This window comes from Mobula hypostoma, chromosome 8 (assembly GCF_963921235.1).
Source record: "Mobula hypostoma chromosome 8, sMobHyp1.1, whole genome shotgun sequence".
Lineage (NCBI taxonomy): Eukaryota > Metazoa > Chordata > Chondrichthyes > Myliobatiformes > Myliobatidae > Mobula > Mobula hypostoma.
This window is the reverse complement of record NC_086104.1, coordinates 343,992-369,718: the sequence shown is the minus strand read 5'-3', so window position 1 is coordinate 369,718 and position 25,727 is coordinate 343,992. Positions and strand designations below refer to the sequence as shown.

Here is a 25,727-nt window from a genome sequence, read left to right as displayed (position 1 = left end):
TGGTGAGCTTTCTTGACTGTGGGGAAAAAAAAGTCTTGAAGCCTGGTGGTACATGTTTTCAGTCTGCTGATGACGGTCTTGGCCCGAAATCTCGACTGTTTATTCCCCTCTTTTGATGCTACCGGACCTGCTGAGGTCGTTTTACCAGTTTGGGTATCAAACCTGGTGGCACCAGACCTGCCCGTACTCGGCACAGACATACATCGGTATATCCCGTTACGCCCAGACCCCGTGCCCCGGAAAGACATGGCGATCGTTTCCGCTATTCAACTCACAAACATGGAGCCAGTTCCCTGTGCTGTGGAGAAAATACATCAGTTCCTCCTGCGTGATTTTTTTTTGTTTTCTTCTAATAATTTCGTGTTTGCAGTATTATGCGTCTATGGCGAGTCTCTTACTCTGTCAGTCACCAATTCCACCCCACCCGCCTCGCACAGATGGACACAAGATCACAAATAAAAGAAAATCTAAGCAACACACACAAAATGCTGGAGGAACTCAGCAGGCCAGATAGCATCTGTGGAAAAAAAAAAGAACAGACGACGTTTCGCGTCGGTTCGACGCTTCGGCAGAGCTGTGTGTGTTGCTCGGATTTCCAGCATCTGGAGATGCTGGTTTCTTTTAAGTCCTGATGGGGTCCGGACCCAAAAGATCGATTGATGATTCCTATCCAAAGATGCTGCCTGACCTGTTGATTTCCTGCCCTATGCCCACCGACACTACCCCACACAGACATGGCATCTGTTTCCCCACTGCCCCGCACAATCATGATACCAGTCATGTGCCCCGATTAGACATGGCATCGAACTCCCCCTTCCCCACACAATCATGGTACCAGTCATGTGCCCCGATTAGACATGGCATCAATCTCCCCCTTCCCCACTGCCCCGCACAATCATGGTACCAGTCATGTGCCCCGATTAGACACGGCATCGATCTCTCGCTTCCCCACTGCCCCGCACAATCATGGTACCAGTCATGTGCTCCGATTAGACATGGCATCGATCTCTCGCTTCCCCACTGCCCCGCACAATCATGGTACCAGGCATGTGCCCCGATTAGATATGGCATCGATCGCCCCCTTCCCCACTGCCCCGCACAATCATGGCACCCGTCCTTGTGCCCCGATTAGACATGGCATCGATCTCCCCCTTCCCCAACTGCCCCGCACAATCATGGTACAAGTCACGTGCCCCGATTAGCCATGGTCCCGATCTCCTCCCTTCCGCACTGCACCGCACAATTATAGTACCAGTCACGTGCCCCGGTTAGACATGGCATCGATCTCCCTCTACCCCACTGCCCCGCACAAGCATGGCACCGGTTCATGTGCCCCGATTAGACATGGCATCGATCTCCCCCTTCCCCACTGCCCCGCACAATCATGGCACCCGTCCTTGTGCCCCGATTAGACATGGCATCGATCTCCCCGCTTCCCCACTGCCCCGCACAATCATGGCACCCGTCCTTGTGCCCCGATTAGACATGGCATCGATCTTCCCCCTTCCCCAACTGCCCCGCACAATCATGGTACCAGTCATGTGCCCCGATTAGACATGGCATCGAATTACCCCCTCCCCACTGCCCCGCACAAGCATGGCACCCGTCCCTGTGGCCCTTTGAGGCGGAGCGGGTAAGAACTCCGCCTCCCGGTTGTTACCTTTGTCGCTCGATGCTGATGTGTCTGCTGTCCGGTTTGAAGGAAGCCCGAGTGTTGAAGCTGCAGGCCTAGGACCGCGAGGCGGAGGCAGGGCCTGCTTCTCTCCGGCGGCAATGGGCCGCCGAGGTGCCGCTGAGTTGTATCGCGCTCCTTTCCCGCTCTACACGGTCAGTGTTCCGCGGGCCGACCTGGTGGTGACCGCGGGAGGAGGAGGCGCCTCTAAGACCGGCATCAGCAATGGAGTGGTAAGTGAAGCGAGGCTCAGCGGCTCCAAGCCCTGAACAACCCAGGCCAAGGGACATCCGTCTGGCCCAAATGGCGGGCGCGTCTCTAGCTGTCATGTACTTAATGGGCCGAACGATCTCCCTGGCCAGGAACACTCGAACAGAGAATATCTGCACTTTTGGATAGTCATAGCTCAGGTGATTACAGAGGCAAGAGAGAGGAGCTGGCCAAACTTGATTGACGGGGGACACGAACATAGATGGCAGTAAAGCAGCAATGGCTAGAGTTTCTCGGAGTAATTCGGAAGGCGCAGGATGGGTTTATGGAAAGAAGAAGCTATTTCAAAGGGATGATGTGGGAAAAGGGGAGTCAGCGAAAGTATTAAAATCAAGAGAGATAGTATACAATATGGCAAAAAATAGTGGGAGGATTGTAAAAACGAACCGAAGGCAACTAAATGTTCAGCACAGAAAATAAGAAGTATGAAGGAGATGAGTTTGTTTGGAATTATGGTATTGGAAGTCAGAGCCTAAGTCAATAAATAATAGTCTGTTTTAGGTACCTTTGTTGTGTGGATGTCCCGGGAATGACAGCTGTCTATACCTTGGCAATTGAAATGCATGTGTAAATGCTTCTTAAATAGCATGAAAGTCTTGCCTCCATCACCTCCTTCAGAATTGTGTTCCAAATTCCAAATGTGCTCTGTGTGGAGAAAAAATAGCTCCAAGGGTCTCTCTAAGCCTCGCGTATCTCACTTTTTACCTATTTCTCCCTCCCAAAAATGTTTACTATTACAAAGTGTATCTCCATATAATTTTATGTATGAGCAAGTTGATGCCTTGAACAAGTGATTCCAGTGATTAAATATCATTAAGGAGACACAAGATTCTGCAGAAACTGATGTGGCAGGGAAATGAACGAACTGCTGAAGGAACTCAGTAAGTTCGGTAGCACTCGTGAAGGCAAGTGGACACCTCTGTATCTTTCACCAATTAGCTTCCCAACTCTTTACTATACCCCTCCCCCAAGTTTCACTTATCACCCTGTGTTTCTCCCCCCCCCCGCCACCTTCTAATCCTGACTCCTCATCTTTTATTCTCCAGTCCTGCTTTAGGGTCTTGACCCGAAACGTCAACTGTACTCTTTTCCATAGATGCTGCCTAGCCTGCTGAGTTCCTCCAGCGTTTTGTGCCTGTTGCTTTGAATTTCCAGCATATGATAAGGTACCCCATGCAAGGCTTATTGAGAAAGTAAGGAGGCATGGGATCCAAGGGGACATTGCTTTGTGGATCTTGAACTGGCTTGCCCACAGAAGACAAAGAGTGGTTGTAGACAGGTCATATTCTGCATGGAGACCGGTGACCAGTGGTGTGCCTCAGGGATCTGTTTTGGGACCCCTACTCTTTGTGATTTTTATAAATGACCTAGAATAGATGAGGAAGTGGAAGGATGGGTTAGTCAGTTTGCTGATGACATGAAGGTTGGGGTGTTGTGGATAGTGTGGAGGACTGTCAGATGTTACAACGGGGCATTGATAGGATGCAAAACTGAACTGAGAAGTGGCAGATGGAGTTTAACCTAGATAAGTGTGAGGTGGTTCATTTTGGTAGGTCAAATATGATGGCAGAATATAGCATTAATGGTAAGACTCTTGGCAATGTGGAGGATCAGAGGGATCTTGGGGTCCGAATCCATAGGACACTCAAAGCTGCTATGCAGGTTGACTTTGTGGTTAAGAAGACATGGTGCATTGGCCTTTATCAATCGTGGGATTGAGTTTAAGAGCCGAGAGGTAATGTTGCAGCTATATAGGACACTGGACAGACCCCACTTGGAGTACTGTGCTCAATTCTGGTCACCTCACTACAAGAAGGAACGTGGAAACCATAGAAAGGGTGCAGAGGAGATTTACAAGGATGTTGCCTGGATTGGGGAGCATGCCTTATGAGAATAGGTTGAGTGAACTCGGCCTTTTCTCCTTGGAGCGACGGAGGATGAGAGGTGACCTGACAGAGGTGTACAAGATAATGAGAGGCATTGATTGTGTGGATATTCAGAGGCTTTTCCCAGGGCTGAAATGGCTAGCACGAGAGGGCATATTGTGAGGGGATCCAGGATTGCCCCTATTAACTGTTTGAAGAAAGACAGAGTTATTTACCACCGATATGTTGTGTTGAAGAGAGAGAGAGACAAAGATTAACGGTTGGACTGTCACTTTAATGCATTGGAAGTAACTTTGGATTTCTACTGAATTGGGTTTGGAGACAGCACCGAGCAGCTTGAAGGTTGCTATGGTGACTGAAGGCAGATTGTTGATGTTACTTTCAAGGACATGTTGCCTGCCTGTGCATTTCTTCACAGACAAAGGGAGGAGGAACTCTTTGAATGACAGGTGATGCTCAGCACAGAGAAATAAATAGGAGGTCAGATGATACAGACCTCAGACACATGATCTGGATACTGAATGAGCATTGTTGTGCCCGCAGAGAAAGTGGGTTTTTGCAGGATCAATCAGGCGGATTGATCCAAATTGCTATTCTATCGGTGAGGAAGGGGTTGACTGGTGGGGAGTTGTCTATGTGTCCACCCTCGCCTGGGTGATAGCTCCACCACAGAAGACCGATCCCCCGGTTAAAGTCACAGTCGATGACTTGTAAAGGATTTTGGAGGACGACGAGAAGATCGACAGCATCAGCTCACCTGAAGACTCAACTCGCTCTCTCTCTCTCTCTCCATCACTACTCAACTAAATACCACGAACTGAACTGAACTTTACTCAACATCGTAAGTCTGTATCTTTTTACCCCTAGACTTAAAGAAGCTTGGTTTTTCATACATATATATTCCACACTTACTTTTATATATAATCATTGCTAACCTGTTTGATTTATCTACATTTATATTTACTGTATTGCATAGTTACTAATAAATATTAGTAGTTTATAGCAATACGAGACTCCAAAGTGGTTTCTATTTCTGCTGGCTTCTTTATCCCCGTCACGGGGTAGGTGACATAATTGGGGCCTGCGTCCGCGATATGAACAAATTGGTCAGGAGGCTGGTTTGATTGATTGGGGAAAATCCCTTTTGATTTGGACTTTTGATTTGGTTGTGTGGAAAAACAGCAGAAATAGATGTTAGGGACTTTCTGAAATCACCAGACCTGGTGACTTTGAAGTTAACTAAAAAGTATGAGTTACGGGACATTGCTAAAGAATTGAAAGTTGAGGTAAAGAGAGGTATGACAAAGGTAGAAATTAAAAGGAAAATAGTTGAATATTATATAGATAGGGGAACATTTGATGAGGAGGCGTTAGAGGTGTTCGTGGAAGGTGAACCTACTGAGGATGAGTTTCAGCTTCTGTTGGAAATATTAAGAATGGAGCATGAATTGAAATTAAAACAGCTCAAGAGAGAGGCCAGAGAGGCAGAGAAACGGAGAGAAGAAGCAGAAAAACAGAGGGTCCATGAGGCCAGAGAGGCAGCAAGACAGAGAGAAAAGGCAGCAAAACGGAGAGAAGAGGCAGAAAGACAGAGACAGCTCAAGACGGAGAAATGGCAACGTGAAGGTCACGTGGCAGAAAGGCAGAGACAGATTAAAAGGGAGAGGTTGCAGCCAAGAGGTTTAGTGTCGGACCCTGATGATTTTTACAGCTCAGAAGGACTAGAGTTGTGTGATGAATTTAAGAGTTGTGTTCCTGATGAGGTAAGGGCATACCCAGTGGCAGAGGATGCCCCTACCCTGCAGGGGTCTGTTGAGAAAGCAGATGAAGAAGTTTTAACCCACGAGGTTGGGTTTACTCCAGAAAAGAGTTTGCTGGAGCTGGGAATAGCTGGGAGGATCAGGATAACCTGGAATTTGAAACTGGGACTAGTGATGAAGGCCTAGAAGAGGCAGCTGTCCCAATTGAATGTGTTCAGGTTGTTGAAGTACCTGTGGATTCACAGGGTGCTGAACCTTGTGTTGAAACTCAGTTAAGGTCTGAGGTGTCTGACTTGGTTGAAAGGGAATGCAGTCCTCTTGTGTCAGATGATCTTGGTTCAGTGAGTAAGGGGTTAACCTTGGTACCAGTGGAATGTGAGGATTCTCAGTCATTTGTAGTAGACCGTGTTTTAAAAATTGGTGAGGTCAATGTTGCTGGAAGTAATGGGAAAAGTGCTGTTCCTGGACTTTTGGATAAAGTGCTGGAAAAGGTTGGATTGGTTGTGCGACCTTTGACCCTGCTTGCAGGACAAAGGCCTGCTGAGACAGGATGCTCTAGTTTGTTGGATTTTGTTTGGACATGTGGAAGTGAGCACCTGCAAGGTCATGCTGTTATTCAGAGTACTGTGATGGAAGCAAGGCGTAGTGAACGTCGGAGAAAGTTGATAAAGAGATTGTTTGGCCTCTTTTATATTCTGATCACCCTGATGATGGTACTGAGTTTAATAAACAATGGAGGCATGTTGACAGCTCTCCAAGATAAGAGTGTTTCAGCAATTCAGCTAATGAGCAAAGTTGCTATTGAGACCTACAATAGAAAAACCAAAGGTTTAAATTATGAGGTGTCACAGACTTCTCTACCTTCCAGATTTCAGCAGGACTTAGGAGGTAGTACAATTGATAAGGGTAAGGTGTATAAGAAAGGTTTGTCTTTATTGAGGAAGGATTTTACAGAGGAAGAGAGTGAGATTCTGGAATGGTGGCTTTAAGGGAGATGGCTGTCACAGGAGAGGAGGTTCAGAGAGAGTCAGTGGGATGTTACCTTAAAGATGAGGTGTTGATGAGGAAGTGGAGACCAGCCACAGTGCCGGCAAGTCACGTGGTGGTTCTGGAAGGTTACAAGGCTGAAATTTTAAACATGGCTTACAGTATGCCTTTAGGTGGACATCATTGTGTGAGAAATGAGGAAAATGGGAACGAGGGGGTTCCTCTCTTCTTATTTAGTGGTGGAGATTCAATTCAGAAGGCAGTGAAGGGTAATTTGTTGGAACCTGTGTTCAGTTACAGGCCAAAAGGACCTTTGACCCTACTCAGAGAACTCTGGAAGGGATTTAGTAAGCTTCGTGACTTTGCCAAGGAAAGTTTACAAAATGGTTGAGTCAAAATGAGACACTTGTTTACTAGAATTGCAGCTGGGAGAATGGCTGTAGAACAAAATGGAATCGTGAAATCTGATAATGGACTGGAAAGGCATGTTTACCCACTGAATCTAGACTCACCAAGATGTCAGAATTCCATTGTTTTGAAAAATATTACTGATAAGGTCCACCAGTTGGACCCAAAGTGGAAAAAACAAGTAAAAGGACTAATTGGTGTTTTGAAATGGTGCACAGGTACAGTGGAATTATGAATTTAGTCCAGTTTATGAAATGGTATCTTCACAGATTGAGCTTTGAGGAAAGTAAAATGGGTGAAGAAGAAATTAGAAACAAGAAAGAACAAAGAAAGAGAATGGATGACTGTATTGATAGAGTGGGGAAGGCTAAATACCTTTTTGAGATTGACTTGTTAACAGGATACCTGGGTGTTCCTTTAAAGAGATATCAGTATTTGTGACACCGTCTAGACTGTATGAATACAATGTTTCACACTTCGGGATGAAAAATCCTCTAGAAACGTCGTGGGAGCTGAATTCTGAAGGAAGGCAGTTTTTTTTTAAAACTTCTTCGAGTGCAAGAAGGACGAGACTGCGCAGGCGTGTGACGTCAACAGGACCGCGCGGAGAGTTTAAAAAGGAGACCACCCTATACAGCGGGCAGTGGAGTGAGTGGGAGCAGAGTGTAGGGCTTTGGCTTCAACAGGCTTCGGCGGTAAACGGGAAGAGGCAAGAGCGAGGCACCAACTCTTTTTTTCTCCCCCCCCCACCCCTTTCGCGAATCAGCCCGGACAGACTGGAACAGCAGGGCTCTCACAGCTAACGGTACGAGCTAACGGTTTAAAAAGTTTGTCTCTTTGGCGAGGTAAGTGGGTGAGTAGACTTATTTTTCCTGTTTCATTCCTGTAGAATTAGGTAGCATGCCTGCAGGGTTAGTGCTTTGTTCAGAGTGTCAGATGTGGGAATCCTGGGAGACCTCCAGCCTCCCTGATGGCCACATCTGCGCCAGGTGCACCGAGTTGCAGCTCCTCAGAGACCGTGTTAGGGATCTGGAGCTGCAGCTTGATGACCTACTGCTTATCAGGGCAAGTGAAGAGGTGATCGACAGGAGCTACAGGGAGATAGTCATCCCTAGGCTACAGGGGTCTGAAAACTGGGTCACTGTCAAGAGAGGGAAGGGAAATGCCCAGATAGTGGAGAGCACACCTGTGGTTGTCCCCCTCAGCAACAAATATCTTGTTATGGATGCTGTTGAGGGGGATGACCTGACAGGGGACGCCCACGGTGACCGGGTCTCTGGCACTGAGCCTGGCGCTGTTGTGCAGGAGAGAAGGAGGGAGAAGAGGAACGCGGTAGTCGTAGGGGATTCCATAGTCAGGGGAACGGACAGTAGATTCTGTGAGCCTGACAAAGATACCCGCATGGTGTGTTGCCTCCCAGGTGCCAGGGTACGGGATGTCTCGGATCGGGTCCTGAATATTCTAAAGGGGGAGGGTGAGCAGCCAGTTGTCTTGGTACAGGTTGGTACCAATGACGTAGATAGGACAAAGGAGGAGGTCCTGAAGAGAGATTTCCAGGAGTTAGGAAGGAAGCTGAGAAGCAGGACCTCCAGGGTAGTAATCTCAGGATTGCTACCTGTGCCACGTGCTAGCGAGGGCAAGAATAGTCGGATCAGGCAGATGAATGCGTGGCTGAGAGACCGGTGTAGGGGGCAGGGCTTCAGATTCTTGGATAATTGGGATCTCTTCTGGGGGAAGTATGATCTGTTCAAAAAGGACAGGTTACACCTGAACCCGAAGGGGACCAATATCCTGGCGGGAAAGTTTAATAGAGCTGTTAGGGAGGGTTTGAACTAATTTGGCAGGGGGATGGGAACTGGAATGATAGAGCGGAGGAAGGGCAAACAGAAATAAATCTAAGATAGTGAGCAGTAAAGATGTCAGGAAAGACAGGTAGGTGATGGGGCAAATTTAAGCCATTGGGATGAGTTGTAGTGCAATAAAGTTGCAGTGAAATCAAAGCAAAAAGTATCAAATACTGGTCTTAAGGTGTTTTACTTAAATGCACGCAGCATAAGGAATAAGGTGGATGATCTTGTTGTACGGCTACAGATTGGCAGGTATGATATTGTGGCCATCACTGAGACCTGGCTAAAGGATGCATGTCTCTGGGAGCTGAACATCAAAGGATACACAGTGTATCGGAAGGATAGGAAGGTAGGCAGAGGGGGAGGCATGGCTTTATTGGTAAGAAATGATATTAAATCATTAGAAAGAGTTGATATAGGATCGGAAGGTGCAGAATCTTCATGGGTTGAGCTAAGGAATAGCAGGGGTAAAAGGACCCTGATGGCAGTTATTTATAGGCCTCCAAACAGCTGCAGGGATGTGGACTACAAATTACAACTGGAAATAGAAAAGGCTTGTCAGAAGGGCAGTGTTATGATAATTGTGGGGGATTTTAACATGCGAGTAGATTGGGAAAATCAGGTCAGCACTGGATCTCAAGAGAGAGAATTTGTAGAATGTCTGCGAGATGGCTTTTTAGAACAGCTCGTTGTTGAGCCCACTAGGGGATCGGCTGTACTGGATTGGGTATTGTGTAATGAACCGGAGGTGATTAGAGAGATTGAGGTGAAGGAACTCTTAGGAGGCAGTGATCATAACATGATTGAGTTCACTGTGAAATTTGAAAAAGAGAAGCCGAAATCTGATGTGTCGGTATTTCAGTGGAGTTAAGGAAATTACAGTGGCATGAGAGAGGAACTGGCCAAAGTTGACTGGAATGAGACACTGGCGGGAAAGACAGCAGAGCAGCAGTGGCTGGAGTTTATGCGAGAAATGAGGAATGTGCAAGACAGGTATATTCCAAAAAAGAAGAAATTTTCGAGTGGAAAAAGGATGCAACCGTGGTTGACAAGAGAAGTCAAAGCCAAAGTTAAAGCAAAAGAGAGGACATACAAGGAAGCAAAAATTAGTGGGAAGAGAGAGGATTGGGAAGTTTTTAAAACCTTACAAAAGGAAACCAAGAAGGTCATTAAGAGAGAAAAGATTAACTATGAAAGGAAGCTAGCAAATAATATCGAACAGGATACTAAAAGCTTTTTCAAGTATATAAACAGTAAAAGACAGGTGAGAGTAGATATCGGACCGATAGAAAATGATGCTGGAGAAATTGTAATGGGAGATAAGGAGATGGCAGAGGAACTGAACGAGTATTTTGCATCAGTCTTCACTGAGGAAGACATCAGCAGTATACCGGACACTCAAGGGTGGCAGGGAGGAGAAGTGTGCGCAGTCACAATTACGACAGAGAAAGTACTCAGGAAGCTGAATAGGCTAAAGGTAGATAAATCTTCTGGACCAGATGTAATGCACCCTCGTGTTCTAAAGGAAGTAGCTGTGGAGATTGCGGAGGCATTAGCGATGATCTTTCAAAAGTCGATAGGTTCTGGCATGGTTCCGGAAGACTGGAAGATTGCAAATGTCACTCCGCTATTTAAGAAGGGGGCAAGGAAGCAAAAAGGAAATTATAGACCTGTTAGCTTGACATCAGTGGTTGGGAAGTTGTTGGAGTCAATTGTCAAGGATGAGGTTACAGAGTACCTGGAGGCATATGATAAGATAGGCAGAACTCAGCATGGATTCCTTAAAGGAAAATCCTAACTGACAAACCTATTACAATTTTTTGAGGAAATTACCAGTAGGCTAGACAAGGGAGATGCAGTGGATGTTGTATATTTGGATTTTCAGAAGGCCTTTGACAAGGTGCCACACATGAGGCTACTTAACAAGATAAGAGCCCATGGAATTACGGAAAAGTTACATTAATGGATAGAGCGTTGGCTGATTGGCAGGGAACAGAGAGTGGGAATAAAGGGATCCTATTCTGGTTGGCTACCAGTTACCAGTGGTGTTCCACAGGGATCAATGTTGGGGCTGCTTCTTTTTACATTGTACATCAATGATTTGGATTATGGAATAGATGGCTTTGTGGCTAAGTTTGCTGACGATACGAAGATAGGTGGAGGGGCCGGTAGTGCTGAGGAAACGGAGAGTCTGCAGAGAGACTTGGATAGATTGGAAGAATGGGCAGAGAAGTGGCAAATGAAGTACAATGTTGGAAAGTGTATGGTTATGCACTTTGGCAGAAAAAATAAACGGGCAGACTATTATTTAAATGGGGAAAGAATTCAAAGTTCTGAGATGCAACGGGACTTGGGAGTCCTCGTACAGGATACCCTTAAAGTTAACCTCCAGGTTGAGTCAGTAGTGAAGAAGGTGAATGCAATGTTGGCATTCATTTCTAGAGGAATAGAGTATAGGAGCAGGGATGTGATGTTGAGGCTCTATAAGGCGCTGGTGAGACCTCACTTGGAGTACTGTGGGCAGTTTTCGTCTCCTTATTTAAGAAAGGATGTGCTGACATTGGAGAGGGTACAGAGAAGATTCACTAGAATGATTCCAGGAATGAGAGGGTTAACATATGAGGAACGTTTGTCCGCTCTTGGACTGTATTCCTTGGAGTTTAGAAGAATGGGAGACCTCATAGAAACATTTTGAATGTTAAAAGGCATGGACAGAGTGGATGTGGCAAAGTTGTTTCCCATGATGGGGGAGTCTAGTACGAGAGGGCATGACTTAAGGATTGAAGGGTGCCCATTCAGAACAGAAATGCGAAGAAATTTTTTTAGTCAGAGGGTGGTGAATCTATGGAATTTGTTGCCACGGGCAGCAGTGGAGGCCAAGTCATTGGGTGTATTTAAGGCAGAGATTGATAGGTATCTGAGTAGCCAGGGCATCAAAGGTTATGGTGAGAAGGCGGGGGAGTGGGACTAAGTAGGAGAATGGATCAGCTCATGATAAAATGGCGGAGCAGACTTGATGGGCTGAATGGCCTACTTCTCCTTTGTCTTATGGTCTAAACATTTCAAAGAATAATCAATTCTGTGATTGGAGGGTTAGAAAGCACAGGGGTTTATATCAATGATTTAGTGGTCTGGAATGACACGTGGGAAGAGCATATTGCAGCTGTGGGAAAACGGTTTGACAGACCTTCCAAGGCCACTCTTACGGTGAACCTTGCTAAAAGTGAATCTGGCCATGCCACAGTCACATATCTGGGTTATGTGGTGGGCCAAGGCCAACTGGCTCCTGTACAGGCCAAGGTTCAAGCTATTGCTGAAGTTCCTGTTCTAACCGACAAAAAAGCTTTAAGAAAGGTTTTAGGAATGGTTGGGTATTATAGAAAGTTACATAAGAACTTTGCTGACATCACTCTCCCCCTAACAAAACTCCTAGGGAAGAGTGAAAGATTTGAATGGAGTGACCTTTGCCAGGAGGCATTTGAACGTCTGGAAACCATCCTGTGTTGTCATCCTGTGCTCAAAGCACTTGATTTTTCAAAGCCATTTTCTATAACGACCGGTGTTAGTGACGAAGCTGCTAGGGCAGTACTGTTACAGAAGGGAGTGGATAACATTGAACATCCAGTAGCTTATTTCTCAAAGAAATTTATTGTGAACCAAAAAAATTATTCAACTGTTGAAAAGGAATTACTAGTACTTATTCTGGCTTTACAACATTTTGAGTCCTATGATCAGAGACCTCAAAACCTTTCTGTTGCTCAGAGACCACTTGTGGTTTACATAGGTTATAACCCTTTGATGTTTCTAACTAAGATGAAGGATAAGATTAGAAAGTTGTTAAATTGGAGTCCGATATTGCAGGAAGGTGACTTAAAAATCAAACATGTGAAAGGTACTGACAATGTTATAGCTGATTAGTTATCCAGATGTTAAGTTGAAAACTGTAACCGTTTTTGCTTGTCACCCTGTGATGGACATTTTAAAAAATATCTTTGACAATTTTTTTCCCCTGAGGAAGGGGAGTGTGAGGGGATCCAAGAGTGCCCCTATTAACTGTTTGAAGAGAGACAGAGAGAGACATTTATCATTGATGGTTTGTTTGGAAAGGAGAGAGAGACAGTTATTTACCACCGATAGGTTGCTTTTGAAAAGAGAGAGAGAGAGAGAGAGAGAGACGAAGATCAACAGTTGGACTGTCACTTTAAGGCATTGGAAGTAACTTTGGATTTTTACTGAGTTTGGAGTTGGAGACAGCACCGAGCAGCTTGTAAGTTGCTATGGTGACCGAAGGCGGTGTTATTTAATGGACACTCGATGTAATGATTTTCAGCAGGTTGTTGATATTTCTTCAAGGACTTGTTGCCTGCTTGTGCATTTCCTTTACAGACAAAGGAAGGAGGGGCTCTTTGAATGACAGGTGATGCTCAGCACAGAGAAATAAATGGGAGATCAGATGACACAGACCTCAGACACATGATCTGGACCCTGAATGAGCATTGTTGTGCCCGCAGAGAAAGTGGGTTTTGGAGGATCGATCCAAATTGCTATTCCAACGGTGAAGAAGGGGTTGACTGGTGGGGAGTTGTCTGTGTGTCCACCCTCGCCTGGGTGATAGCTCCACCACAGGAAAACTGGTCCCCCTGGTTAAAGTCACAGTCGGTGACTTGTAAAGGATTTCGGAGGACGACGAGAAGATCGACGGCATCAGCTCACCTGAAGACTCAACTCACTCTCTCTCTCTCTCTCTCTCCATCACTACTCAACTAAGTACCACGAACTGAACTGAACTTTACTCAACATCGTAAGACTGTATCTTTTTACCCCTAGACTTAAAGAAGCTTGGTTTTTCATACATATATATTCCACAGTTACTTTTACATATAATCATTGCTAACCTGTGTGATTTATTTGCATTGATATTACTGTATTGCATAGTTACTAATAAATATTAGTACTTTATAGCAATACTGGACTCCAAAGTGTTTTCTATTTCTGCTGGTTTCTTTATCCCCGTGACGGGGCATGCGACAATAGTTTTAAGGTGCTTGGAAGTAGGTACAGAGGAGATGTCAAGGGTAAGTTTTTTTTACGCAGAGAGTGGTGAGTGCGTGGAATGGGCTGCCCATGGCAGTGGTGGAGGCGGAAACGATAGGTTCTTTTAAGAGACTCCTGGATGGCTACATGGAGCTTAGAAAAATAGAGGGCTGTGGGTAAAGCCTAGGTAGTTCTAAGGTAGGGACATGTGCGGCACAGCTTTGTGGGCTGAAAAGCCTGTATTGTGCTGTATGTTTTCTATTTTTCTATATGTTTCATATGCACATTTTGTCTTGTTTGTAATTGGTTTAATGGGTTGAGATTCCGTCCGGATGAAGGGTCATGACCCGAAATATTGTCTGTTGGTTTTCTTTACAGATGCTACCTGACCCTCTGAATTCCTCCAGTAGTAATGCGATCACTCGAGTCGAGTATGATGTTCTTCTGAGGGATTATTTCCTGTCTGGAGAATGCCCTTACGTGACTTTGTTTAACGTGGGGAGGCTGACGCATGGTCTTGACAGAATGGGGTTGGAGTCCAGTGGCACGGAATGATGGCCACTGTGGACCCTCCACAGCTGTAGCCTTCCTCCAGCAGCTTGTTTTATACCAGACAGGTCCTGTTTAAAGACTATTAACCCTAAGGAGAGTTTGGTGCATTGAAGGGTGAGAGGACAACTGACAGAAATTTGTAAAATGTTGAGAACTATAGACAGACTTGACAGCCAAAGTCTTTTTCCCAGGGTGGAAATGTCAAATGCTAGAGGACTTAGGGTTAAGGAAGTTTCAAAGGATTTTTTAATGGAACAATTGGAAGGCGCCTGGAATGCATTGCTGGTGGAAACAAACACGAGATTTTTAAGAAGCATTTAGACAGGTACATGAACAAGCAATGTGCCACACATCAGGGAGGGTAGAAACAAGATGATTTGGTAAATTAATGTGTGATTGAGAAGCTGGAGCAGGGGGCAGGGCTTCAGGTTTTTGGATCATTGGGATCTCTTCTGGATGAGGTATGACCTACTCAAAAGTGATGGGTTGCACCTGAACCCAAGCAGGACTAATATCTTCAAAGTTGCTGGTGAACGCAGCAGGCCAGGCAGCATGTCTAGGAAGAGGTACAGTCGACGTTTTGGACTTAGTCCTGACGAAGGGTCTCAGCCCAAAACGTCGACTGTACCTCTTCCTAGAGATGCTGCCTGGCCTGCTGCGTTCACCAGCAACTTTGTTGTGTATTGCTTGAATTTCCAGCATCTGCAGAATTCCTTGTGTTTAAGGACTAATATTCTTGCGGGTTTGTTAGAAATGTTGGGGAGGGTTTAAACTAATTTGGCAGGGGGGTAGGATCCTGAGTGAAGAGACTCAGGATAGGACTGGTGGTAAAAAAGCAATGAAAGCATGCAGTCAGACTGTCAGGTAAATGATGGGGAATAATTGCAGCCAGCAGGGTGAGTACCAGTGCATTAAGGATGTAAAATCAAAAAGGGTAGCAAATATGTTATGTTTCAATGCACAGAGAATCAGAAATGAGGTGGATGATCTTGCTGCACTATTACAGATTGTCGGGTATGATATTGTGGCCATCACTGAATCGTGGCTGAAGGGTGGTTGTAGTTGGGAGCTGAATGTCCAGGGTACACGTTGTATAGGAGGAGGAGGAAGGTAGGCAGAGGGGGTGGCGTCAAATCGGTAGAAAGATGTGAGTGGGATTGTAAGATGTTGAATCCTTATGGGTTGAGTTAAGAAACTGCAAAGGTAAAAGGACCCTGATGGCAGTTATATACAGGCCTCAACCTCCATATGTGGACCACAGGTTACCACAGGAAATAGAAAAGGTGTGTCGAAAGAACAATGTTGTGATAGTCACGGGAGGTTTCGACATGCATGTTTGATAGCTCTGGGTTTGTACTCACTGGAATTTAGAAGGATGGAGTCAGGGAATCTCATTGAAACCTTTCGAATGTTGAAAGGCCTAGACAGAGTAGATGTGGAAAGGATGTTTCCCATGGTGGGGCAGTCAAGAGGGCACAGCCTCAGGACAGAGAGGTGTCTAGTTAAAACAGAGATTCAGAGAACTTTCATTTGCCAGAGTGTGGTGAATTTTTAGAATTTATTACCACGGGCATTTGTGGAGGTCAGGTCACTGGGGGTATTTAAGGCAGAGCTTGATGGGTTTTTGATTGGACATGGCATCAAAGGTTATGGGGAGAATGCTGGGGAGTGGGGCAGATGAGAGGAAAAAAATGATCAGCCATGATTAAATGGCAGAGCAGACTCAATGGGCCAAAGGCTTCATTCTGCTCTGGTGTCTTGTGGTCTTATGTTCTAAGCAAGGATTGGAGAGACATGCATCACGCTGAGGCAGATGGGATTAATGTAAGTTGGCATCATGCTCACACAGTGCAAAAACCACACTTAAAAGCTATTTGGCTACATAGGTGGTGAGAAAAGGTTCGCAAAAAGTTTAAACTAGATTTACAGAGGGGTGGGAACCGAATTGAAGAGGCAGAGGATGGGGCAGTTGGCGCACAAGTAGAGACAGTTTGTAGGGAGTTTGTGAGGGAGGATAGACAGATGGTAGAGCAAAGAGGCACTCAGCCTGATTGTGTGAGATGTGTCCATTTTAATGCAAGGAGTATCATAAGCAAAGCGGACGAACTTAGAGCGTGGATCAATACAGGGAATTATGACATTGTGGTCATTATAGAGACTTGGATGTCCCAGGGACAGGAAAGGCTGCTGAGTGTGCTGGGCTTCAGATGGTTCAAAAGGGACAGGGAGAGAGGCAAAAGAGGTGGGGGGAGTGGCAATTGTAGGAACGACTTAAAAGAACCTTGGGGGCGTGGCATTGCTAATCAGGGATAGTATCGCAGCAGCAGAAAAGGAGAAAGTCATGGAGGGATTGTCTACTGAATCAGATTGGATGGAAGTCAAAAACAGGAAGGGGGCAGTAACTCTGCTGGGTGTTTTTTTATAGACCCCCCCCCCAAGTAGTAACAAAGATATCGAGGAGCAGACAGGGAGGCAGATTCTGGAACAGTGCAATAATAATAGGGTTGTTGTGATGGGTGATTTTAACTTTCCTAATATTGACTGGCATCTCCTTGGAGCAAGGGGTTTTGATGGGGTGGAGTTTGCTAGGTGTGTTCAGGAAGGTTTCCTGACGCAATCTCTCCCATGACTACTACAACATTACCCTTTTCTATTTCCTGTTTTAATCTGTGGTCCACCTCTCAGCCACTGCTATCAGGATACTTTTACCCTTGCAGTTTCTTAACTCAACCCTCAAGGATTCAGTGTTTCCTGACGTAATATGTAGACAAGCCAACTAGAGCAGAGGCTGTACTTGATCTGGTATTGGGAAATGAATCTGCTCAGGTGTCGGATGTCTCGGTGGGAGAGCATTTTGGAGGTAGTGACCACACCTCTACCTTTTTCATCATAGCACTGGATTTCAGTAAAATTTAATAAGGTTCCCCATGCAAAGTTCATTCAGAAAGCACTGAAGCATGTGATCCAAGGGGACCTTGCTTTGTGGATTCAGAATTGGCTTGCCCACAGAAGGCAAAGGGTGGTTGTAGATGGTTCGTATTCTGCACGGAGGTCAGTGACCAGTGGTGTTCCGCAGGGATCTGTTCTGGGACCCCTCCTCTTTATGATTTTTATAAATGATCTGAATGAGGAAGTAGAAGGGTGGGGTTAGTAAGTTTGTTGATGACTCAAATGTTTGGGGTGTTGTGGATCGTGTGGAGGGTTGTCAGAGGTTACAGTGCGACATCGATAGGATGTAGAACTGGGCTGAGAAGTGGCAGATTGAGTTCAACCCAGATAAGTGTGAGGTGGTTCATTTTGGAAGGTCAAATTTGAAGACAGCATATAATATTAATATAACATTCTTGGCAATGTAGAGGATCAGAGAGATCACTCAAAGCTGCTGCGCAGATTGACAGTGTTGTTAAGAAGGTGCATGGTGTGATGGTCTTCATCAACAGAGTGATTGAGTTCAAGAGCCATGAGGTAATGTTACAGTGATATAAGACTTTAGTTAGACCCCATTTGGAGTGTTCAGTTCTTTGTCATCTCACTACAGGAAGGATGCGAATATTACAGAGAGAGTGTAGAGGAGATTTATCAGGATCTTGCCTGGATTGGAGAGCGTGCCTTTTAAGAATAGGTTGAGGGAACTTTGCCTTTTCTCCTTGGAGCGACGGAGGATGAGAGCTGATCTGATGGAGGTGTATAAGGCTACATCCACACTAGACCGGATTAATCAGTAACCGAAGCTTTTGCTCTTCGTTTTGACCCTCTGTCTACACTGAAACGGCGTTTTCATCCCCTGAAAACGGAGCTTTTCTAAAACGCCCTCCAGAGTGTGTAAATTTGAAAACGCTGATTGTTCAGACCAGTGTTGATGGGGTAACCACAGATTTCTAAAAACGCTGTCATGACGTGCCGGAACAGATGGTGGTGGCAGCGCGGCATTTCATTGTTTTCTTGAACACAACTCCCCACACAACCTAACAATTTCAGAACAGACAGCAACGAGACTGAAGCCAGAAGAGTTAGAAATGTACTCACCAAATGCTTTGACCCATATCTTACTGAATAAATAAGTATACTCACTTTGCCCTGTTTTCTGTCCTTGCTTGTATGAAGGTGGTTTACCTATTTATGCAAGTACTTCTCTGACAGTAGATGTGTAACAGCCTAATGTAACATTGTATGGAAATACAAGATAACACTGATGCAGACATGTTTTATACGTTTAACAAGGTGCTTTATTAATGCAACAGAGTTAGTCAGTTTTTCAGTGTTCGTCGTCAGCTGGGTCATACTGTCTGTGAACTCCCTGTTGGTTGCCTCCATACGCTCCAGTATTTGTTTTTTTTTAGTTTTAAGTCCTGCTGCATGAGAGCCAACAGCTGTCCCTCGTTTGGCAATTTCCTTTTAAGTTTTTCTAGTCTGTAACTGCACAAACGCGCACTTTCACAGTGAGATTTGACGGCAAACATGTTGCTTGTTTTCTGTAGATGTGTCCTGCGCATGCCCTGTAGGAGAGGATTTGCCCAAATACCCATTTTAATGTGGGCGGAGGTATTTTCAAAAATGCTTATCATTTTTACGCAAAACCGGCGTTTTCAAAATTATCCGGTCTAGTGTGGACGTAGCCTAAGATGATGAGGGATATTGATCGAGTGGATTTTCCCCAGGGCTGAAACGGCTAACACAAGGGGGCATGGTTTTAAGGTGCTTGGAAGAAGGTACAGGGGGGATGTCAGAGTTAAGTTTTTCACACTGAGTGGTGGGTGCGTGGGAGGCACTGCCAGCAACAGCGATTGAGGCGGATACAATAGAGTATTTTAAGAGACTCTTCGATAGGTACATTATGCTTAGAAAAAGAGAGGGTTATGTGGTAAGGAAATTCTAGGCAGCTTCTAGAGTAGGTTACATGGTCAGCACAACATTGTGGGCCGAAGGGCCTGTACTGTGCTGTAGATTTCTATGTTCAAAATGTTATAACACCTTTAGACAGAGGAGCAGAATTAGGGCATTCAGCCCATTGTGTCCAATCCATCATGGCTGATTTATTATCCCTCTCAACCCCACTCTGTTGCCTTCTCTCTGTAACCTTTGCTACCCTAGCTATCTCTCTTTCAATCTTTTTTTTATTGATTTAAAAGAATAAGGATAAATACAAACCAGAGGAGAGGTTGTCTCAAATACATATTTAAATAATAGTACAAACAAAGAAAGGAACATACATTGTCAGAAACATATATAGTATTAAGCTAATATAAGGAGAGAAAAGAACCACTTCTCCTCTTAACAGTTCATGGAAAAAAGACTCAAGATTTCCTGTTATTGAGGAAAAAAAAACCCCACTAAACTAACCTAAAACAAAAAAAAGGGGGGACTGAGCAGTCCATTTTGAGGATACAGTTTAAAAAAAAAGGGAAAATCCTTCTGGTCAAATCTAAAACTTCGCGGAGAAGAAAAAAGAAATAACTGGAAAAGTGAAAGGAATTAGATCATATGAAAATATTGAATAAAAGGTCGCCAAGTTTGCTCAAATTTAAAAGATCTATCAAACATCCAACTCCTTATTTTCTCCAAACTTAAACAAGGCATAATGGAGGAGAGCCAAAAAAAAACAGGTGGATTGGGTTCCTTCCAGTACAATAGAATAGCTCTCCTAGCCAATAAAATTGAGAAAGCTATCGTGCGTGGAGCGGAAGCAGGGATTGGAATAATCCCAAAGATCTCCCCCTCCCCCTGCCACTTTCAAATCTCTTACTAGCTCTTCTTTCAGTTAGTCCTGACGAATGGTCTCGGCCTGAAACGTCGACTGTACCTCTTCCTAGAGATGCTGCCTTTCCTGCTGCATTCACCAGCAACTTTGATGTGTGTTGCTTGAATTTCCAGCATCTGCAGATTTCCTCGTGTTTGCGTCATGCTCCTTTATACTGATTTGTGCCACGAGTTCACTGACCTTATTTTGAATACTATGGGCATTAAGATAAAGTTCCCTTTCACTCATTGGGCTTTTAAAATGTTGTAATTTTTTACTCTTTTGCACTTGACTTTTCTTCACTCCACTCTTACTTTTCTTTTTTTATCTTTTGCTTTTTCCATACTTTATCCACACTTCTCTTTTTTATTTTATCCATACTTCTCCAATCTGTTGAACTGACCCCCCCTACTATTTAGTTTAAAGCCCTATCCACAGCCCTAGTAATGTGATTCACCAGGATCCAGGTCCCATCACAGTTCAGGTGGAGCCCGTCCCATTGGTACAGCTCCCTCCTTCCCAATACAGGTGCCAGTTTCCCATGAACTCAAACCCACTTCTCCCACACCAATCTCTGAGCCACACATTTAACTCTCTAATCTTCTTGATCCTATGCCAAATTACCACTCAGGTAGTAATCCAGAGATTACGACCTTTTTGGTTCTGCTTTTTAATTTAGTCCCTAGCTGCTCAAATTCCCTCAGCAGAACCTCTTCCCTCATTCTACCCATGTCGTTGGTACCACATGGACCACGACAACTGGATCTTTCCCCTTCCACTACAAATTCCTCTGCAGGTCAGATAAGATGTCCCGAACCCGGGCACTAGGCAGGTAACACAGCATCTGGGAGAACTCTGACTATTCCCCTGACTGTACTATCCCCAGTTATCTCTAGATTTCTCTTCTTTCTTCCCCCCCCCCCCGAATGGTTCGCTGAACTACAGTGCCACCGTTATGTTGCTCATCCTTCCTACAGCGACACAGGGAGCGAGAATCTCAGACCTGTTGGACAAGCACTGCCTCCAGCACTGTCTCTTGGATCCCACTACCCACCTCACTCGCAGTCTCACTCTCTTGTCCCTGACCACAGAACGAATTTGAGGCAGCTAATGTAATAGGTGTGACTACCTCCTGAAACAGACAATCTAGGTAACTCTGCCCCTCCCTGATGTGTCGCAGTGTTTGAAGCTCAGATTCCAGGTCATCAACTTTGAGCCCGAGTTCCTCGAGCAGCCAACACTTGCTGCAGATGTGGTCACCAGGAACCATAATGGGGTCCACCAGGTCCCACATCATGCAGCTACAGCACATCACCTGATCTTGAATCATCCCCTAATTTAATTAGTTGTGATTTAGTGACTTTTTATTCAACCACTACAAAAACCTTACCTGCTACTTGCCTGGGTCTCCTCACCAAAGCCTCAAGTTCCCACTCCTGCATTGGTCCACTCACACAATGGCAGCTTTGCTTTGACCCTGCTTTACTTTTATTTGCTCCTGCTAATGAATCGCAAATCGATTGGTCCGCCACTAATATGCTCCTTTTTTAAACTCTTCTCCCCGATGTGTGTGAATCAATCTCCCCCTCTCCCCTCTCCCCTCTCCCCTCTCCCCTCTCCCCTCTCCCCTCTCCCCTCTCCCCTCTCCCCTCTCCCCTCTCCCCTCTCCCCTCTCCCCTCTCCCCTCTCCCCTCTCCCCTCTCCCCCCCCCCCCCTTCCCTGAATCAATTGGTCTGCCGCCAATGCCTACTGGAGTCTAGGATAACAGGGCACAGCCTCAGGGTAGAGGGATGTCTTGTTTAAAACAGATGCGGAGAAATTTCTTTAGCCAGAGGATGGCGAATTTGCGGAATTTATTACCACAGACAGTTGTGGAGGCCAGGTCATTGGGTGAACTTAAGGCGGAGATTGATATGTTCTTGATTGGACACGGCATCAAAGGTCACAGGGAGAAGGCTGAGGAATTGGTTTGCAGAAGGGGAGAAACAATCAGCCATGATTGAATGTTGGAGCAGACTCAATGGGCCAAATGGTCTAATCCTGCTCCTGTGTCCTATGGTGTTATGAGATTTGGGTGGTGACAAGGAGTTCAGTAGTTTATGGCCTGGGGGAAGAAGCTGTTTTCCATTCTAACAGTCCTTCTCCTAATGCTACGGTACTTCCTGCATGATGGTATGGAGTCAGAGATTGTTGGACCGATGGGAGGGATCATTGACAGTGCTAAGGGCCCTGCGTATGCAGCACTCCTGATAAATATCTTGGATGTCTCGGTTTGCAGATGGTTGGTGGTGTTGTGGATCGCATAGAAGGTTGTTGTAGATTATAACAGGGCATTGATAGGCTCCAGGTAGGATAGAGAAATGCCAGATGGAGTTCAATCCGGAAAAGGAGTCACACTTTAGAAGATCAAACCAAAGGCAGAGTATAGGGACAATTACAGGACTCTTAGCAGTGTGGAGGAACAGAGGGATCTTGGGGTCCAGATCCATAGATTCTTCAAAGTTTCTGTGCAGGTTATAGGATTGTTAAGAAGATGTATGGCTTGTTGGCCTTCATTAGTTGGGTAATTGAGTTTAAGAGCTGCAAGATAATGTTGCAACTCTGGAAGATCAGAATGATAATCCATGTTTGGAGACAAAAGAGATTTTAAATGCATTTTTTTGCATCTGTATTTACTGAGAAGATGGACACGGAGTCTATCAAAGTGAGGTAAGTGGCATCAACTTTCATGGAACCTGTACAGATTACAGAGGAGAAGGTATTTGATATCCTGAGGCAAATCAGGGTGAATATATCCCCAAGGGCTGATAAGGTGTTCTCTCTGCCTCTATGGGAGGCAAGTGCAGAAATTACTGGGGCCCTGGCAGAGACATTTAAATCATCCTTGGCAATAGGAGAAATACCAGAGGGTTGGAGGATAGCCAATGTTCTTCCACCATTAAAAAAATTAAAGGCCAGTGAGTCTGACATCAGTAGTGGGAAAGTTATTAGAAAATATTCTAAGGGACCAAATATATGAGTATTTGGATAGACTTGGACCGATTAAGAATAGTCAGCATGGCTTTGTGTGTGGTAGGTCATGTCTAAGATAGACATAGACATAGACATAGAATAGTACAGCACAGTACAGGCCCTTCGGCCCACAATGTTGTGTCGACCCTCAAACCCTGCCTCCCATATAAGCCCCCCACCTTAAATTCCTCCATATACCTGTCTAGTATTCTCTTAAACTTCACTAGTGTGTCTGCCTCCACCACTGACTCAGGCAGTGCATTCCACGCACCAACCACTCTCTGAGTAAAAAAACCTTCCTCTAATATCCCCCTTGAACTTCCCACCCCTTACCTTAAAGCCATGTCCTCTTATATTGAGCAGTGGTGCCCTGGGGAAGAGGCGCTGGCTATCCACTCTATCTATTCCTCTTATTGTCTTGTACACCTCTATCATGTCTCCTCTCATCCTCCTTCTCTCCAAAGCGTAAAGCCCTAGCTCCCTTAATCTCTGATCATAATGCATACTTTCTAAACCAGGCAGCATCCTGGTGAATCTCCTCTGTACCCTTTCCAATGCTTCCACATCCTTCCTATAGTGAGGTGACCAGAACTGGACACAGTACTCCAAGTGTGGCCTAACCAGAGTTTTATAGAGCTGCATCATTACATCGCGACTCTTAAACTCTATCCCTCGACTTATGAAAGCTAACACCCCATATGCTTTCTTAACTACCCTATCCATCTGTGAGGCAACTTTCAGGGATCTGTGGACATGTACCCTGAGATCCCTCTGCTCCTCCACACTACTAAGTATCCTGCCTTTTACTTTGTACTCTGCTTTGGAGTTTGTCCTTCCAAAGTGTACCACCTCACCTTCTCTAGGTTGAACTCCATCTGCCACTTCTCAGCCCACTTCTCCATCCTATCAATGTCTCTCTGCAATCTTTGACAATCCTCTACACTATCTACAACACCACCAACCTTTGTGTTGTCTGCAAACTTGCTAACCCACCCTTCTACCCCCACATCCAGGTCGTTAATTAAAATCACGAAAAGTAGAGGTCCCAGAACAGATCCTTGTGGGACACCACTAGTCACAGTCCTCCAATCTGAATGTACTCCCTCCACCACCACCCTCTGCCTTCTGCAGGCAAGCCAATTCTGAATGCACCTGGCCAAACTTCCCTGGATTCCATGCCTTCTAACTTTCTGAATAAGCCTACCGTGTGGAACCTTGTCAAATGCCTTACTAAAATCCATATAGATCACATCCACTGTACTACCCTCATCTATATGCCTGGTCATCTCCTCAAAGAACTCTATCAGGCTTGTTAGACAGGATCTGCCCTTCACAAAGCCATGCTGACTGTCCCTGATCAGACCATGATTCTCTAAATGCCTATAGATCCTATCTCTAAGAATCTTTTCCAACAGCTTTCCCACCACAGACGTAAGGCTCACTGGTGTATAATTACCCAGACTATCCCTACTACCTTTTTTGAACAAGGGGACAACATTCGCCTCCCTCCAGTCCTCTGGTACCATTCCCTTTGACAATGAGGACATAAAGATCCTAGCCAGAGGCTCAGCAATCTCTGACTAACCAGTCTTTTAAAGTTTTTTGAGGAAGATACCAGGAAAATGGATGAAGGCAAGGCAGTGGATGTTGTCTTCATGGTTTTCAGTCAGGATTTGACAAGGTTAGTCAAGAAGGTTCAGTTGCTCAGCATTCAAGATGAGGTTGGAAATTGGATTAGACATTGGCTTTGTGGGAGAAGCCAGAGAGTGGGAGTAGATGGTTGCCACTAGCGGAGCGCCACAGGGATCAGTACTGGGTCCATTGTTGTTTACCATCCAGATCGTTGATAAAGGTGACAATGTGGTTAACTGGATCAGCAAATTTGCAGATGACGCCAAGATTGGGGGTGTAGTGGACAAAGTTTAAAATTACATTTATTATCAGGGTACATAGAGTTACCACATGAAACCCTGAGATTCCTTTTCTGCAGGCCAAACTTAGCAAATCTATAGAACAGTAACTGTAACCATTAGGAACTGTTAACTGTAAGCAAACTGTGTAAATGCAGATGGAAATAAATAGCAATAAATAACGAGCATGAAATAGGAATATAACAGAGTCCCTAAATGAGTGTAGCTGTCCCCTTTTGTCAAGAACCTGATGGTAGAAGCTGAACCTGGTGGTGCGAATAATGAAGCACCTGTACCTTCTACTTTATGATAGCAGTGAGAAAAGAGCATGGCCTGGGTGGTGAGGATCTTTGATGATTGATGCTGTTTTTCTACGGCAATATTTCATGTAGATGTGCTAAATGGTTGGGAAGATTTTACCCGTGATATACTGGGCCAAAGGGACAGCAAAGAAGGTTATCATGGCTTGCATAGGGATTTGGATCAGCTGGAAAATGGCAGATGGAAATTAATGCAGACAATTGCAAAGTATTACCCTTTGGTAGGACCTGCCAGGGTAGGTCTTGCACAGTGAATGGTAGGGCACTAAGCAGTATGGTAGAACAAGGGGATCTGGGAATACAGGCCCATAATTCATTGAAAGTGGCATCAC

The 25,727-nt window shown here is 45.2% G+C and overlaps 1 protein-coding gene across 3 annotated transcripts in view; it reads left to right on the top strand.

Annotated features, from left to right (window-relative positions):
- Positions 1 to 1,602: 1,602 nt before the first annotated feature.
- preb (prolactin regulatory element binding) overlaps positions 1,603 to 25,727 on the top strand; it is a 70,101-nt gene continuing 45,976 nt past the window's right edge. Inside the window, exon 1 of one of the 3 annotated variants that reach the window (XM_063055361.1) lies at positions 1,603 to 1,905. In XM_063055361.1, coding sequence (XP_062911431.1) covers positions 1,774 to 1,905 — 132 coding nt within the window. In that variant the 5' untranslated portion in view covers positions 1,603 to 1,773. Of the gene's footprint in view, positions 1,906 to 4,356; positions 4,670 to 25,727 lie in introns of those variants that run through there. The other 2 variants (XM_063055359.1, XM_063055360.1) reach the window with 2 other exon arrangements.